This window comes from Micropterus dolomieu, linkage group LG11, assembly GCF_021292245.1.
Source record: "Micropterus dolomieu isolate WLL.071019.BEF.003 ecotype Adirondacks linkage group LG11, ASM2129224v1, whole genome shotgun sequence".
Lineage (NCBI taxonomy): Eukaryota > Metazoa > Chordata > Actinopteri > Centrarchiformes > Centrarchidae > Micropterus > Micropterus dolomieu.
Genome location: NC_060160.1, coordinates 17,118,954 through 17,132,032, shown reverse-complemented (window position 1 = coordinate 17,132,032; position 13,079 = coordinate 17,118,954). Strand labels below are relative to the sequence as shown.

The window sequence follows — 13,079 nt, the reverse complement described above, 5'->3', positions numbered from 1 at the left end:
GCAGTGTTAGAGTAGCTACTGGACTGGGCAGAAACAATACTTTGAAGCCACTGCATTGCAAGTAATGCCTGGTGTGAAATATTATTGTACCGTTACCACTATGCAAGAAACTGTTTCCTCTTCCTATGCTTTTCATTTTGTGAAAGACGCATTACTTGCCAAAGTTGATAAAAAAAATAATCCCAATGTCATCATAGGAGGAGTAGGGACATGTCTAATGAAAGACACAATGGAGTTGCACTATGGGAAATGAAGGATTCTGTTTTCAGATCTTTACCTATTCTGTAGGACCTAAGAGTAAAAAAAGTCTCTTGTTGGCCCCCCAACTGTATGGTACTTCACACACATTTTCCCTTTAATATACAGAGTTTATTAACTGTATTTAGTGATGTACCATCTAAACTTTCATGATTAACTGATAAGATGTAGAGTTTTAAAAGGACAAGCAATGACTGTGTTGCTTTGCTCCCTGAGGATTTGGTTAAAGAAATGTCTGCTATTTCTCCAAACAGGAACTTTTCAGTACAATTATAATGCAACTGGTGCAGCTGAAAACATGATGCTGTAAAATTGACTTGCATGGCTGTGAAAAGTACTGGAAGTTAATCAGGTTTAAAGAGGTCATGATAGAAGTAACAAGGTTTGTGTCATATTACAAAGACCAGCGTCAGTATAGCACATGAACCTTACTTTCTTATCCAGGAAGCTAATTCAGGGGGGAAAATATTGTATCGTTCCATTTTATTTGCATAACCCTGCCCTGCTTAAGGCAGGGGAGCCACTGAGTGATCTCAAAATTAGCATGCTGTCACCTTCAGTGTCTCTTCTGTCATTCAGAAAAACAGGCAAGTGTGCAGACATATGAACCCATCTCACATCTACTGCAGAAATGTTAATTAGGAAGCAAGGCATCCCACGGCTCCATTCCTCTCCAAATGCTTAACTGACATGTTATGTATTTAAATCCCTTTCATGTGCCCTTATTATAGAGGAGATGAAGCCACATGCAAATGATGGAAATTGTCATCATCATCATGGCGCAATCTTTTTGCATGCACATAAAAATAAATACTAAATATTGCTCACAACTGTGTGTATGTGTCAGCCATGCCTGGTGCCAGGATTCAAATCTGAAATAAATCTAAGAACAGTATAATTAATTAGCAACATTTGCAAAAGCAAAGGAATACGGAATGTTAAAGACTAATCAGTAAATGTCCAACTTTAAATATATAGCATACATACATCTCCTCTGGTATCGTAATTGCACATATAGAGGATTTTCAGGCATCTATGTGCATGCCATATTAGTTAATTCAATTTCTCTGGTTTCAGATACATTTGTGATGTATTAACACAGAGTCTTTCATAATAAACATCAAACTTTCATTTCTTTGCTCTGTGTTATTGGCTATTGGATGCCGCAGGCTTGGAGGGCTCAGTGCCAACATCTCTATTGTTGTGGAAATAGTGCCCTCTTGTGGCTTCATAGGGAAACTACACCCAGCACTGAACACCAGGGAATTTGCTGGTGCAGTCATTTTCTATGGTAAATATTAAGATGAGGCTGATAAGATAGAACACGAAATGTGAATAAAATAGACTTCAAGAAAAATGTGTCCCTTATCTCAAAAAAAAAAAAAAAAAAAAAAAAAAAAAGACTGTTTGATAGAACTATCAAACCCAGGGCCATTTTGGGGCCAAGATAGCAGGGAAATGCTCATACTGAGAAATGATGAAACACATATGTAACTGTGATTAACCATCACTGCTATGTTGTGCCTACACAGCGGAGACATCTGGAGTTCAAAGGCAGTAGCTAGAACAAATCCCCATTATGTGCACATACCTTTTTAAAATCACGGAGCCATTACCACAAGCCTTAACTATGAGTATTTTACATGACTTTCAGATTTTATCAGAGACAACCGACTCACTTTTTAAGTTATTTTTTTAAAATATTTTATTATTTGCAAAGGAGGCATTGGGAGCATCAGTGCGTTCTATGGCTTGTGTACAGAGTTCCTGTTGGAGACAAAAATCATAGAACAAGCCCTTGGGTGAACTGAGGGCCCCACCCATGTTTACCAAGGAGGAATGTTTGAGGCAGCTACTCTGCAGCTGTTACAGAACACAGTCTTAAGCAATGGGCACAGTGTTTGAGCTGAAAGTGTTGGAAAGGAATGCTACTGTACAGTACATGGCTTAATACTTCACCCTGCTTGGCAGTTACATAAAATCTGAAGAAATCGAGCCATTCAGAAATGCTCTGTGGTCTGAGTGAAGCGTAATGCTGCATATACTTTTAAGAATGCCAGGTATGTTTGTCTGGGAAACCAAAAAAGAAAAATACTCAGGCAGTCCACCACTGTGGTTGAGCTCTTGTCTTTTGTTTGTGTCAAGTCCAGGAGCCCTTAATCAAGGTGGATTTTGCCCCTCAGCTACACCCCTGGATTGTATTTCATCCTAATGCAATGTGGAAGTAAATTTGAAGGCTACAATAGGACAGTTAACCCTCAACATCTCGTTATTTTAATGCTCAATATCGTATTTGAATTAGTGGCAGAATTAATGCCTTCAGCTACACTCTACATATGGGCACAGTCTGATAAGCTAACATCACAGAAGAAAGTACAGATTCGTCCCAGATTCTTTAGTTTCAATTCATCTGCTACTTTGTTTTGGACAACTTGACTCATCCACACACACACACACACACACACACACACACACACACACACACACACACAATAGAATTTTCCAAATTTGGCATGGTGTGCGATAATATCATTATTCCCATGGAGCTGGTTGCGAGCAACTGAACAGCCTCGACTGTAATCCAGAGCTGTCAACACTCCACCATAGCAGCAGTTTGGGTTTAGGATTGTTTACAGAAACACTTTGGATTGGAGAGAGTGGTCGTTACATCTTGCATGTGGAGAGAAAACAGCTCCTTCTTATATTTGGTATAATCTCTAGATGCTGCTGAGACTGTGCCCAGGTTTGACAGCGTATAAATCATTGGATCAGACCCAGCATGGGATAAAGCTAACAACAGTGCAGATTGAATACAGTACATGTGTGTGGGGCAGGGACACAGCTAGCTAGCTAGCAAGCAAGCTAGGAAGCAGGTACGGTTGATGCATATTGGTAGTACAGCTCCAATGTTGTCTTTCACTGCAAATAGGCATACCTATACCTTTAACAGCCACTGAGAAAGTTGTATAATTGAAGCACCACCAGTGAGGATTCGATGTATTTCAGTACATTCATTGTCAAACCCTGCGATATTGGTTTAATTCCTGTGTTCTCTCCTGTAGCGTTTTTTGGGTGGTGGGCGAGATCATAGAAAGGGGATTGGGGTGAAATGATGCAGGGTGATTTAAACAAAGCCCATGGGGGCGCGCACACACACACACACACACACACACTTTATGCAGGAGAAAAATATATTAACATTTACATTACAAAACAGTACAAGGGCCCCAGTGTAATAAAATACTTCTTCCGATAAAAATGTGGAGAAGAATCCGTGTGGGCTATCATTTCCTTATGTCTTCTGTATGCAAAAATCTCTCTCCCTTTGCCCTCAACAAAATATCTTTTCTCATTTATGAAAAATATTCCCACAGTTTAAATGGGATTTGAGGCACTGGATTATATCTCTATACACAAAAAGTATTTTCCCCCTCCTTAAAGTGTGTTCAGCAAATGAAAGCCAAATCCGGACAGCTACATGATCTAGATGCCATCAGGGGTTCAGGGAAGAGAGGGAGACAGGGAGCACTTAACTAGTCAGCCATTAGACCCCAAGTTTCTCCTGGCTTTTCTCCCAGCCAACAGTCCAGCTGTCTGGCTCTGTAAAAACTTTGTCTCAGACCCACCAGGAATTGAACTATAACCCCCTCCCCCTTTTCATTCCCAACAGACCCAACTACACAACTGTTATCTGGTTCATGAATAAAATTCTACAACTTTAAATTCTATGGCCCTCTAATGGAAAACCAGCAGTCATTGTAGTTTAAAACAGCCCAGCGCTGGAGTCTTGTTTAAAGCGGTAGGTGAGACAGTATTTCATTCTGGAGGAGCCAGGCATCGGTGGTCCAGTGTGCTCCGCATCTCTGTATCCCATAGTGGCCATCCAAACAGTGTCAAGAGGCCCTGAACAATCTGTAATAGCTCTCTGTTGTGCAGAATCCACAGTATATGACCAGAACTTGAGAAGACACTCCTTTCCACAGCTGGCTTACATGAACAAAAGACAGCACAAAATAATCTGAACAGTTTCACAGCATGTTGGCATTCCTGTCTAATCTTCTCTGCCAGAGTGGGACCCTTCAGCTCAGTCCACCGGGCCCTGGAAGATTAGCTTGGAACAGCCCTGAGTGAGGCCGAGCTCGGTGGCACAGAAAGGGCAGGCAGCGTGGAAGGCGTGGGTGCCGTGGGGCAGAGGGATCTCGGCCCAGTACTTGACCGACTTCTCCGAACACACGTGTCCACATGGCACGAAGGCATGCGTGGGCGCACCTGTGTCCACGTAGAAGGCTGGCTCACAGCCCAGCCACAGTGGTACGTAAGGCCCGACCACCCGGCACATGGGACACTCTCGCTGAGTGTTGGGCTCCTGCTCTGAACGGTGGCCCCAGTTGTGGTAACCGTGCACGTGGCCACAGGCCAAGTAGACCCAAGGCTGCTTGTCCTCCAGAGAGGAGAGGGCTCGGCTACGTTGCATGCTGGGGAAAGCGAGCGTGTTCAGACCTACGGGGCACTGGGGCCGCGCTGCGTTGATCTCCTGCCTGAGAGCCTCCAGATGCTTCTGGGTGGGAGTGTGAAAGAGGCCTTCTGCAGTACGCCACAGCAAAGTGGCTCCACACAGATCCACCAGGGAGCCGTCCTGAAGTATATTACTCTCAATCTCCACCTGCAAAGGGTGATGTAGCAGAAACTAATTTAGTTTCTCCTAGCAAAACAAGAAAGAATGCTTTTGTATGTAATCATATTCTATCTGTGAATTGAGAAACATCTGCGTAATACTCGATTCGATTACTGTATGTATGTATGTAGCTACTGACCAGTTTGCCTGGGGTCTGTGCTGAGCGGGTCTCTCTTAGTGTGTAAACATCCCCACAAACAGAGATCTCTCTCCATACGCCAGGCTTTGACTCTTCCGTGAAGCCACCCTTAGGGTGCATTACCAGCACGCCATTGGTTGTTAGTCCATCCATGTGACCGTCAGGGTTCTTCCACTTTGCGGCTTTTTCCTGTAGGCATGACAGAACAGAGATCTTTATGCAAACTCATGTGCTATGTGGCAGTCCCCCTTTTTAGACAGCACTGCCAAAAAAAGGAATTGCATTTGTGGTTAGAACTCGTAGTTTGAAAAGACACACATTTAACATCCGACCTTCCATTCAGACAGTAAATAGAGATACCGTATCTCTCCCATGGTATACTGAATAGTAATTACCCCGAGGAAGATGTTTTTGGAAGAATCAAAACCAGCCGCGTAGATGCGAGCAGTGTAGGGCGGGTTTCGCTCACAGACAACTCGGCAGGCAAAACGGGAGATGGTGCTCTGCGTGATGGGAGTCTCCTCTCCATCCTGGCCTCCGGCTATTGTGTCAGTCACCACAAAGTCTATGGGACTCTCAGTGGAACGCCCAATCTACAAAACAACACAGCAATTAATCATGTTCATGCTATAATATTATATGGATTCTTGCGATCCCTTGTCAACCTAATGGTATGGATGAAAAGAAGTTTCTTTTTCGTTCCCCGCAGACATTTAAACTAAACTATTCTGCCTTCCAGCATTTCAGCCGTTTGCGGCGGGTTGACATCTGAACGACGGCACACAAGATCATGTTGCTGTGTGTGTGTGTGTTTGTGGTAAAGACGCTGCGACACGACACAGTTTGGAAGTTTCATTCGGCAAGCAGCATTTGTCAAACTGAACAAGCAGATGTAAAAATAAGCATTTCCCTCTGTCACTCCCCCCCCACTCCCATCTGTAATTGTCCTAAAGTCATGTTTTTTTTTATAGTTTCCCCGGAGTTGTCTGTGATTATATATATATAGTGTTATTCACAGACAAACGGACACAATAGGGCTGAATGTAAAGCACGAGTCTGCAATGCTAACTAACCCTCTGGTCATCGTCTCTTTACTGTACATTCAGATTAATGCTACAGTTTCAGTCCAGTCCAGTCATTTCAAGAAAACAAACATTCACTGATTACGCTCTCTCAAATAAGGTTTTGATGCCTTTCTTCACATATATAGTACCATAGTCAAATGTAGATGATTCAACAGGTTATTCAAAAATATAATACATACAATCTTAACAGGTAACGGTGTCATTTAATGGATTTTTACCTGAAACATGTCTGTGTCTTTATCATGGCAGTACTCCACCACTACCGTCTGGTTTCGGGACAGTGTGTAGGAGATACTGTGTTGACCTTTACAGTTCACGGCCTGAAATATAACAAAACAACTCAATAAAAACATGCTATCCACTGTGATACCATATTAAAAACACAACAAATACACAGTTCAACAATTTAAGTATAAGCACACCTTGAACAAAGGAGTGTACCATATGCCTTCTGTAGTCTTTGCATCACAGCTGAGGTTAAATTACAGATCAGGGCAAAACAACAAAGAATCAACAACAACTGTAGTGCTTGTTGGAAGAAAATATGCATTTGTCCTCGTTTTCACCCTGTTACTTACAACTGAAAAAAAATCTCTGGCTCCCCCCCCCCACAATGGATTATTACTGTGTTTTTACAGTAGATATTAAAGCAATAACATTCCTTCATTATATTACCTAAAACCAAAGATCCGTGGTAAGAACAGAGAAGAGAGTGTAAAGTCACACTCCCATGACAGTGACCATAAACTGCCTACTGGCCTCAGTTAACACAAGCTCTCCCACCAGCTGAACTGCCTCAGTCAGTATAGTGACTGAGGGCGGGATAAAGCCACTCAGGCCCAGCTCCCATCAACACTTTACCACATGCCACTATCATCCAGCTATAATCTGCAAATTCCATTTCCCAAACAGCACCCCCCCCAACCCCATCACGTGCAAGAGAGAGAGAGAAAGTGGGTCATCAGCACTACCATACTCTGCTGTAACCTCAGAGACAGACGGGGACAAATGTCATCATCACATGCAGTCTTGTCTCGACTGCGCCGCTACAAACAAATGGTGCTCCACCTGTTCAACAGCTAAAACAAGTTTATACACACTCCAAACAGAAACCTGTATATTTTTATAAGCACAACACCCTACCCCCCTCAAAAACACAGCCATGGGCCATGCAACCCCAAAAGGAGGACGAATGCAAACAATCACACATGTACAAATGCGGTAATTGAGATCAGCGGGCAGAATTTCAATATAAGGCTGGCAGTGGCATCATGGGAGCTTCTCATTATCTGTTATGAGCACCAGAGTGTGCACAGACACGTGAGCTTTCCCTCTCAGCCTCTGAGCCACAAAGCATTCTCAGTTCATTCGTACGAGACTGCTACACTGTGAGGGAGCTCGAGTAGGTTGAGGGGGACTGCTGTAGAAAAGACATTAATAGAAAAAAAAAAGGGGTGGGCAGCTTGGCTCACTCAAAGAAGGCTCTTCTCAAATCAAGCTCACCACACTGTTCCTCGAAGGAATGGCTATTTTTGACCTTGTGTATAGCCAGGAGCGCGGGGTCAGGCAACTGCAACAGCTTCCTCCTCAGTTCACCCCACACACGTAATGCCAGGCGTGGTACCAGGGTGGCAGAGAGGAAGAGCGTTGAAAGGGGAAGAAGCTCACAGCAGTTTCCATCTCTGAAACAGTCCGTGACTAAATGTGCAAATGCCACTCTTTGCTCAGTTGAGCTGTGCAGTCTGAGAAATAGCTTGCAGTGTGGAGCAGCAGAAACATTTAGCCATATTTCATAGACCATTGCAGCACAACATTCAGCTCAAACTCGAATGGAATGATGCACAATCTGTGCAATGAAAAGGCCCCGGTCACAGAAAAACCTCTAATCTCAGATATCAAGAGTCAAGTTCCACAAGGTGAGTGTAACCTGAAGCAGAGGGCCCAACAAATGTCTGGAATATTGGCCTCTGAGAGTTGCAGAGGTAAGCAGGTCCTCTAGCTTGTTTAGCAGTATTTGCTTAAGAATGCACGCAGACATGTTATACTCGACAGGGCAGTTTCTGGCAGGCACTGCGCAGGTAAACGCTATGAGGCCCGGCCGGGAACTACACTTATTGTGCTGGAAATGTCAACATTAACGTCTGCCAACAATAATGTAAAGAAGGTTACTCAAAGTTCCATAAGCTACTGAAATCACTGACAAATCATTCTGCTGCTCTGGTTTGTTGCTCCTCTGACTTTAATCTGCGGAGTTCAATTACAATATGAAGTCGAAATATGCCTTATATATTGACAAAATTACTCATCCTGCTCTGTCACAGTTATACAAGTGCAGGCTTACATACGTTTTTTTTTGTATACAATATACATCAAAAGACAAGCAGACATTCGTTCATTCTCACTGAGTCAATTCAATTAATCACTTATTCATCCTCTGATCCGTTCTGTACCTTGCTGGCCTGGGGTGTGTTGAGGATGTGCACAGTGCTTGGCTTAACACCATTGGCTTTGGTCCTCCTGTATAGCGCAAATCTGCTTTTCCGTCTACCCCGATCTCCATTGGGCAGAGATCCATTGTACCTGTCACAAGGGGTGGGGTGGGGGGGGCAGCAAATTCACACATTACATTTCTTATGAAGAGACTGCAAAAAGACATGTCTGATGAGATTTACAGACAAAAATTCTGGTAATCACATAACAAGTAAACACAGGAATTAGAAACATCCATGCATTTTGGAAAGGAGCTTTGCCATGCATTACATCACTGGCAATCTAATGTACCCTATTAGCAATCTAAGCGTTACCTTGGATAATGTCTCTTATTACATAATGCACTCTGGTACTTGTGATTTCAGTGAGCCAACTCTGTGTAAACTGCAGCTGTTGTTTTGCTCCATGTCCCAGGCAGGAGCAAGTTTTAAGATGCATGTCAGGTTTGCTATCACTCTGGGAACAAACAGTCTGGGTGGAGAACTAGCTCACACAACTGAACCTCGTTCTCTCATTGCTGAATTTTACAAACTAATACAGATTGGTAAGGCCGGAACAGCATCTACGCATATTGTCTGTTTTCACTTTTCAATACCAGATTCCAGTTTTTCCCCTTCAGTCTGCTGTGAGGCACCTAGCCTAGACAGCTCCTTGAGAATGAGGAAGCCCCTTCCGCTAGGACTGGTCCTCCCCCCATCCACCAGCTGGTTCCTACAGCTGGGACACCCCATGCTCTACTCCCATCCAACACACAGACCTTCTGTCACACACTTGCATGTAGCCACGGTGTGCTGAACAGGCACTTTGCACAAACGGAAATATCTCTCTTAAAGTTTGCATAACAATGCGTATCATGAGGAAATGAACTCCAACCAACCGCTACATAATGTGACATCTCTCCTCTTTGGTGCAACACACACGCAACAGTAGCAACAAGAGCCTCTTTCTGGTTCTCCCTCCAAAGCTGTTCCACCTGTCCCATGTCTCCACACGGCTGGCCAGGCATGGAAACACATGGTCCCAGTCAGCACAGTGCACAAAGCTGGCCTGTAGGACAAGCCACCCACAGAGAGCTACAGAGGCACTGGATGATACTGTGGACAAAACTACAACTAATACACTGATAGCAGGAGGAAAATGACTAAATCATGGTGGACATTTAATTGTATGAGTGTTTTAAAATGTTTACACTGTGCACTATGGCAAAAACTCTTCAGCTTTTATTTTCTAATGCTTTATTTTACATGTTGCTTTAAAAAGACACCCACTCTTGGCTACAAGGCATGAGACAGAAAGAACATCAAAATCAAAGAAAAACAAAAATTGTTAAATTTGCTCCTACGGTATGTTTACTAATCAGAGACTATAAAAATATTGATCCTGTGTGGTCTTCATCCTAAGAAGATCCATAAGGGACAAAAATACTGATTATTATCTCATTAATAAACACACTTTTGAAGCCAACTGAGTGCCGACTCTATACTCCAGTTTCATCAGACCTGTCCTAGAAACTCCCTACCTAAATAAAGAGCAGCTAGGCCTATATATTGTTCAGATTTCTATTTAGTTAGGGGGGCCTATTTGCTGGATACCTGTATCTGTATGTCTCACATTCAAGACACAATAGGATACGCGGCTTAGCATTTTTGCCGTGATGGATTCAAACTGCAGAATATAACCCTAGCTCTCTGAGAAATGCCACACATGCCTTCTATTATTCATCATTACACCGAGGAACAATATTCTGTCAGCTAGGAAGCGCCACCATCACATTAGCTAGGACAGGCTCTTTAAAGAGACGCTCCAACTAATTGTGAACGCTTTACGTTTTGACCTGTGCCTGACAGACAGCGGATTTACCTTCCAATACTTTGGGAGCAGGGATTAGAAGACTCTGGCGCATCTCCCATCCTCCAGGGTTGCACTAAGGAGCCAACAGCACCTCCTACCTCTTAGGCTAACATGAAAGGCTAGTGTTCGCAAAATGAGGAGGAGATATGCTGAGTTGTTATAACCCTCATTAGCATGACACAGAGGCATGGGAGCCTTAAAGGGTCACAGAAGATAGATGATGCTGCAAAGTAAGATTGCAGGCTATTAGTGCTTCTAATAGGACAATCTATTTTGTACAAATACATCAACATAACATCACGACGACATGGCAGGCAGCCATCAGTCAAGACTCAGATTCAAGCAGCCATGGCTCCAAGTATCTGACTGACATAATCTTGCACAAGACACTGACATCACACATGCTCCACCTACACTCTGACTGTGTTATGGAGGATAGGAATGCAAAAAGGATAACTCTCCTCCTCCTTGGATAAATGGGTGACAAACAGTGCCAGTTTGTACCAAACATGTCCCTAAGTTGATTTGTACACTTCCTTTACAGAGTGGTTCTTCAGGGAGAAATGTACAAAGTTCAATCAATAGGCCCTGTCTCTCAGCCACAATGGACAGAGGAAGCTGAGGAGAGGCAAAGGCTGGGCCCTGATCAATCCATCCTTTCATTTCCAGGATACCCACTCAGCCGCCCTCCCTCCTCACTGGCCAGCACCAAGCCAATCCGCCCAGGCAGCGATGGGGGGGCAGCCATGCAAGTAATAAGAGCCACAACGGTCATGGCAACAAACCACTGAGGGAACTGCTGCTCAAACAAGCTTTGTTCCATGCTGTCAGCTATCTTGTCTACCATCAGTTTTATCAATGGGATGTGATGTCATGGCAGTGATTATACGCCCGTCACATCTGATTCAAATATGTGTCTTCATGTCAGGAGAGAGAACAAACGTATCAGCTTCAAGCATACCACATGTTCAGCCTGGGGTAATAAGCAGTCAGCAGTTTCTGTCCCTTAAAATAAGCAGTATGGCTGTGAGTGTATGGGGATGGGCAAAGGACAAAACCACACTCTAGCATGCTCTGGGTATAACCTTTATAAAGCATCTCAGTTTAAGTACTTCAAACAAATGCTGTGTACATGTAATTCCCAAAGCGCATTTTGTGTTTTAATAACTTTCATGTGAGTTGCAGTATTGGCCAAACTCCCAAGCGCTGATGACACAGCAGGTGTTTTCCATCATCTGTGGCAGCTGCTGCCTGAGACAGTTTAAAAATATAAACATAAGAATGATAACTGACTGCAGTTTCTCCTGAAAAAAAAAAAACCCACAGTAGTGGTTTTGAAATAGCTCTGACATAAACAAAGAAAAAGCCACGCCAGTTTTTACTCAGTGGCAGGATGAGACACGTGTACTTATGCCACTGCCTTGTGTTTGTTTTGTTTTTTTACATCAACAGATTAGGGCCAGGTATTGTTTGAAATTGTGCAATACTAATGATAGTTTCAGTATCAGTGCCAAAACTATCAAAACCTTATTGAGAAGAATAAATGGGTTGTTGTTTCTACAAAAGCCTTTTTTAATTTTATTTAACAAAAGATGCCCAAGTATGTTATATGCTGTCTAAACTCAATGTAAGAACTTTCCTATGTAAAAATATGTACAGAATTCTACAGTATGTGACAGAATGGGCAACAGTTTGATCTCATCTGATAATAATAATAACAACAACAACACAAGATCTAACTAGGCATTTGTTGTCAACTTTAAGTACTTGATAGTAGATCTGAAACAAACAATAGATTAATTGATTAGTCGATTGACAAAAAATGAATCTTTTTTGATAATCACTGTGATCAATGGTTTACATATGTTTTTTCTATTAAAAATGCTAATCATTGGTTCCATCTTTTTATATACATACATACATACATACATACATACATACATACATACATACACACACGTGCATAATGTCTTTAAATTGCTTTCTTTGGATTGTGGACTGATGGTCGGGCAAAATAAAGCTACTTGAAGACGTCCTTCTAGCCTTCAGGAAATTGTAACAGGCATTTTTCATCATTTCCATTTTTGATATTGGTCTTTAGTGGGACAGTTCGGGCCCCCTACCTGACCATGCAGACATAAGAGAATGTAAAGAAATCACTGCGTGTATTGAGATGAGCAAGGTGTGTGCTTCCAAACTATTTAATACAATATGTAGACCAATTCATGAATCTTATAATAATACAGCCCATGGCCTTGTAATGCATGTGCGGATAAAGAAATAATTTTCCTTGCAGATCTAAAGTTGTGCGGTCTGAGCAATAGATAGTATTGAAAATAGGAAGAACCCTGGGGACTGGGGGGGACCATCACCGCATCACCGCTTCCGAATTCCTGTAACCTCATGAACCCATCTTTAAGGTAGGAATGAGCTGCCTGGTCAGTGTTTGCTGAGTATGAGATTCATTTTACTCAGGTTTCTAAAGCTGCCTTGAACTTATCCATTTGTCGGACTCCGGTTTGTTCAAATGTAGCAAGACTGTTGCGCCTGTCCCCGTTGTTAGGGAGCGAAACATCGTCAC

The 13,079-nt window shown here is 42.8% G+C and overlaps 2 protein-coding genes across 2 annotated transcripts in view; one reads left to right on the top strand and one right to left on the bottom strand.

The window, feature by feature from the left end:
* Positions 1-13,079, top strand: part of vcpkmt (valosin containing protein lysine (K) methyltransferase) — a 56,946-nt gene that overhangs the window by 7,701 nt on the left and 36,166 nt on the right. The gene's annotated exons all lie outside the window — the stretch shown is intronic.
* peli2 (pellino E3 ubiquitin protein ligase family member 2) overlaps positions 1,946-13,079 on the bottom strand; it is a 13,138-nt gene continuing 2,004 nt past the window's right edge. Inside the window, exons 2-6 of the mRNA XM_046062701.1 lie at positions 8,608-8,737; positions 6,376-6,477; positions 5,468-5,665; positions 5,073-5,261; positions 1,946-4,921 (exon numbers count right to left, since the gene is read on the bottom strand). Of these exons, the coding sequence (XP_045918657.1) occupies positions 4,343-4,921; positions 5,073-5,261; positions 5,468-5,665; positions 6,376-6,477; positions 8,608-8,737 (1,198 nt within the window). The 3' untranslated portion in view covers positions 1,946-4,342. The remainder of the gene's footprint in view (positions 4,922-5,072; positions 5,262-5,467; positions 5,666-6,375; positions 6,478-8,607; positions 8,738-13,079) is intronic.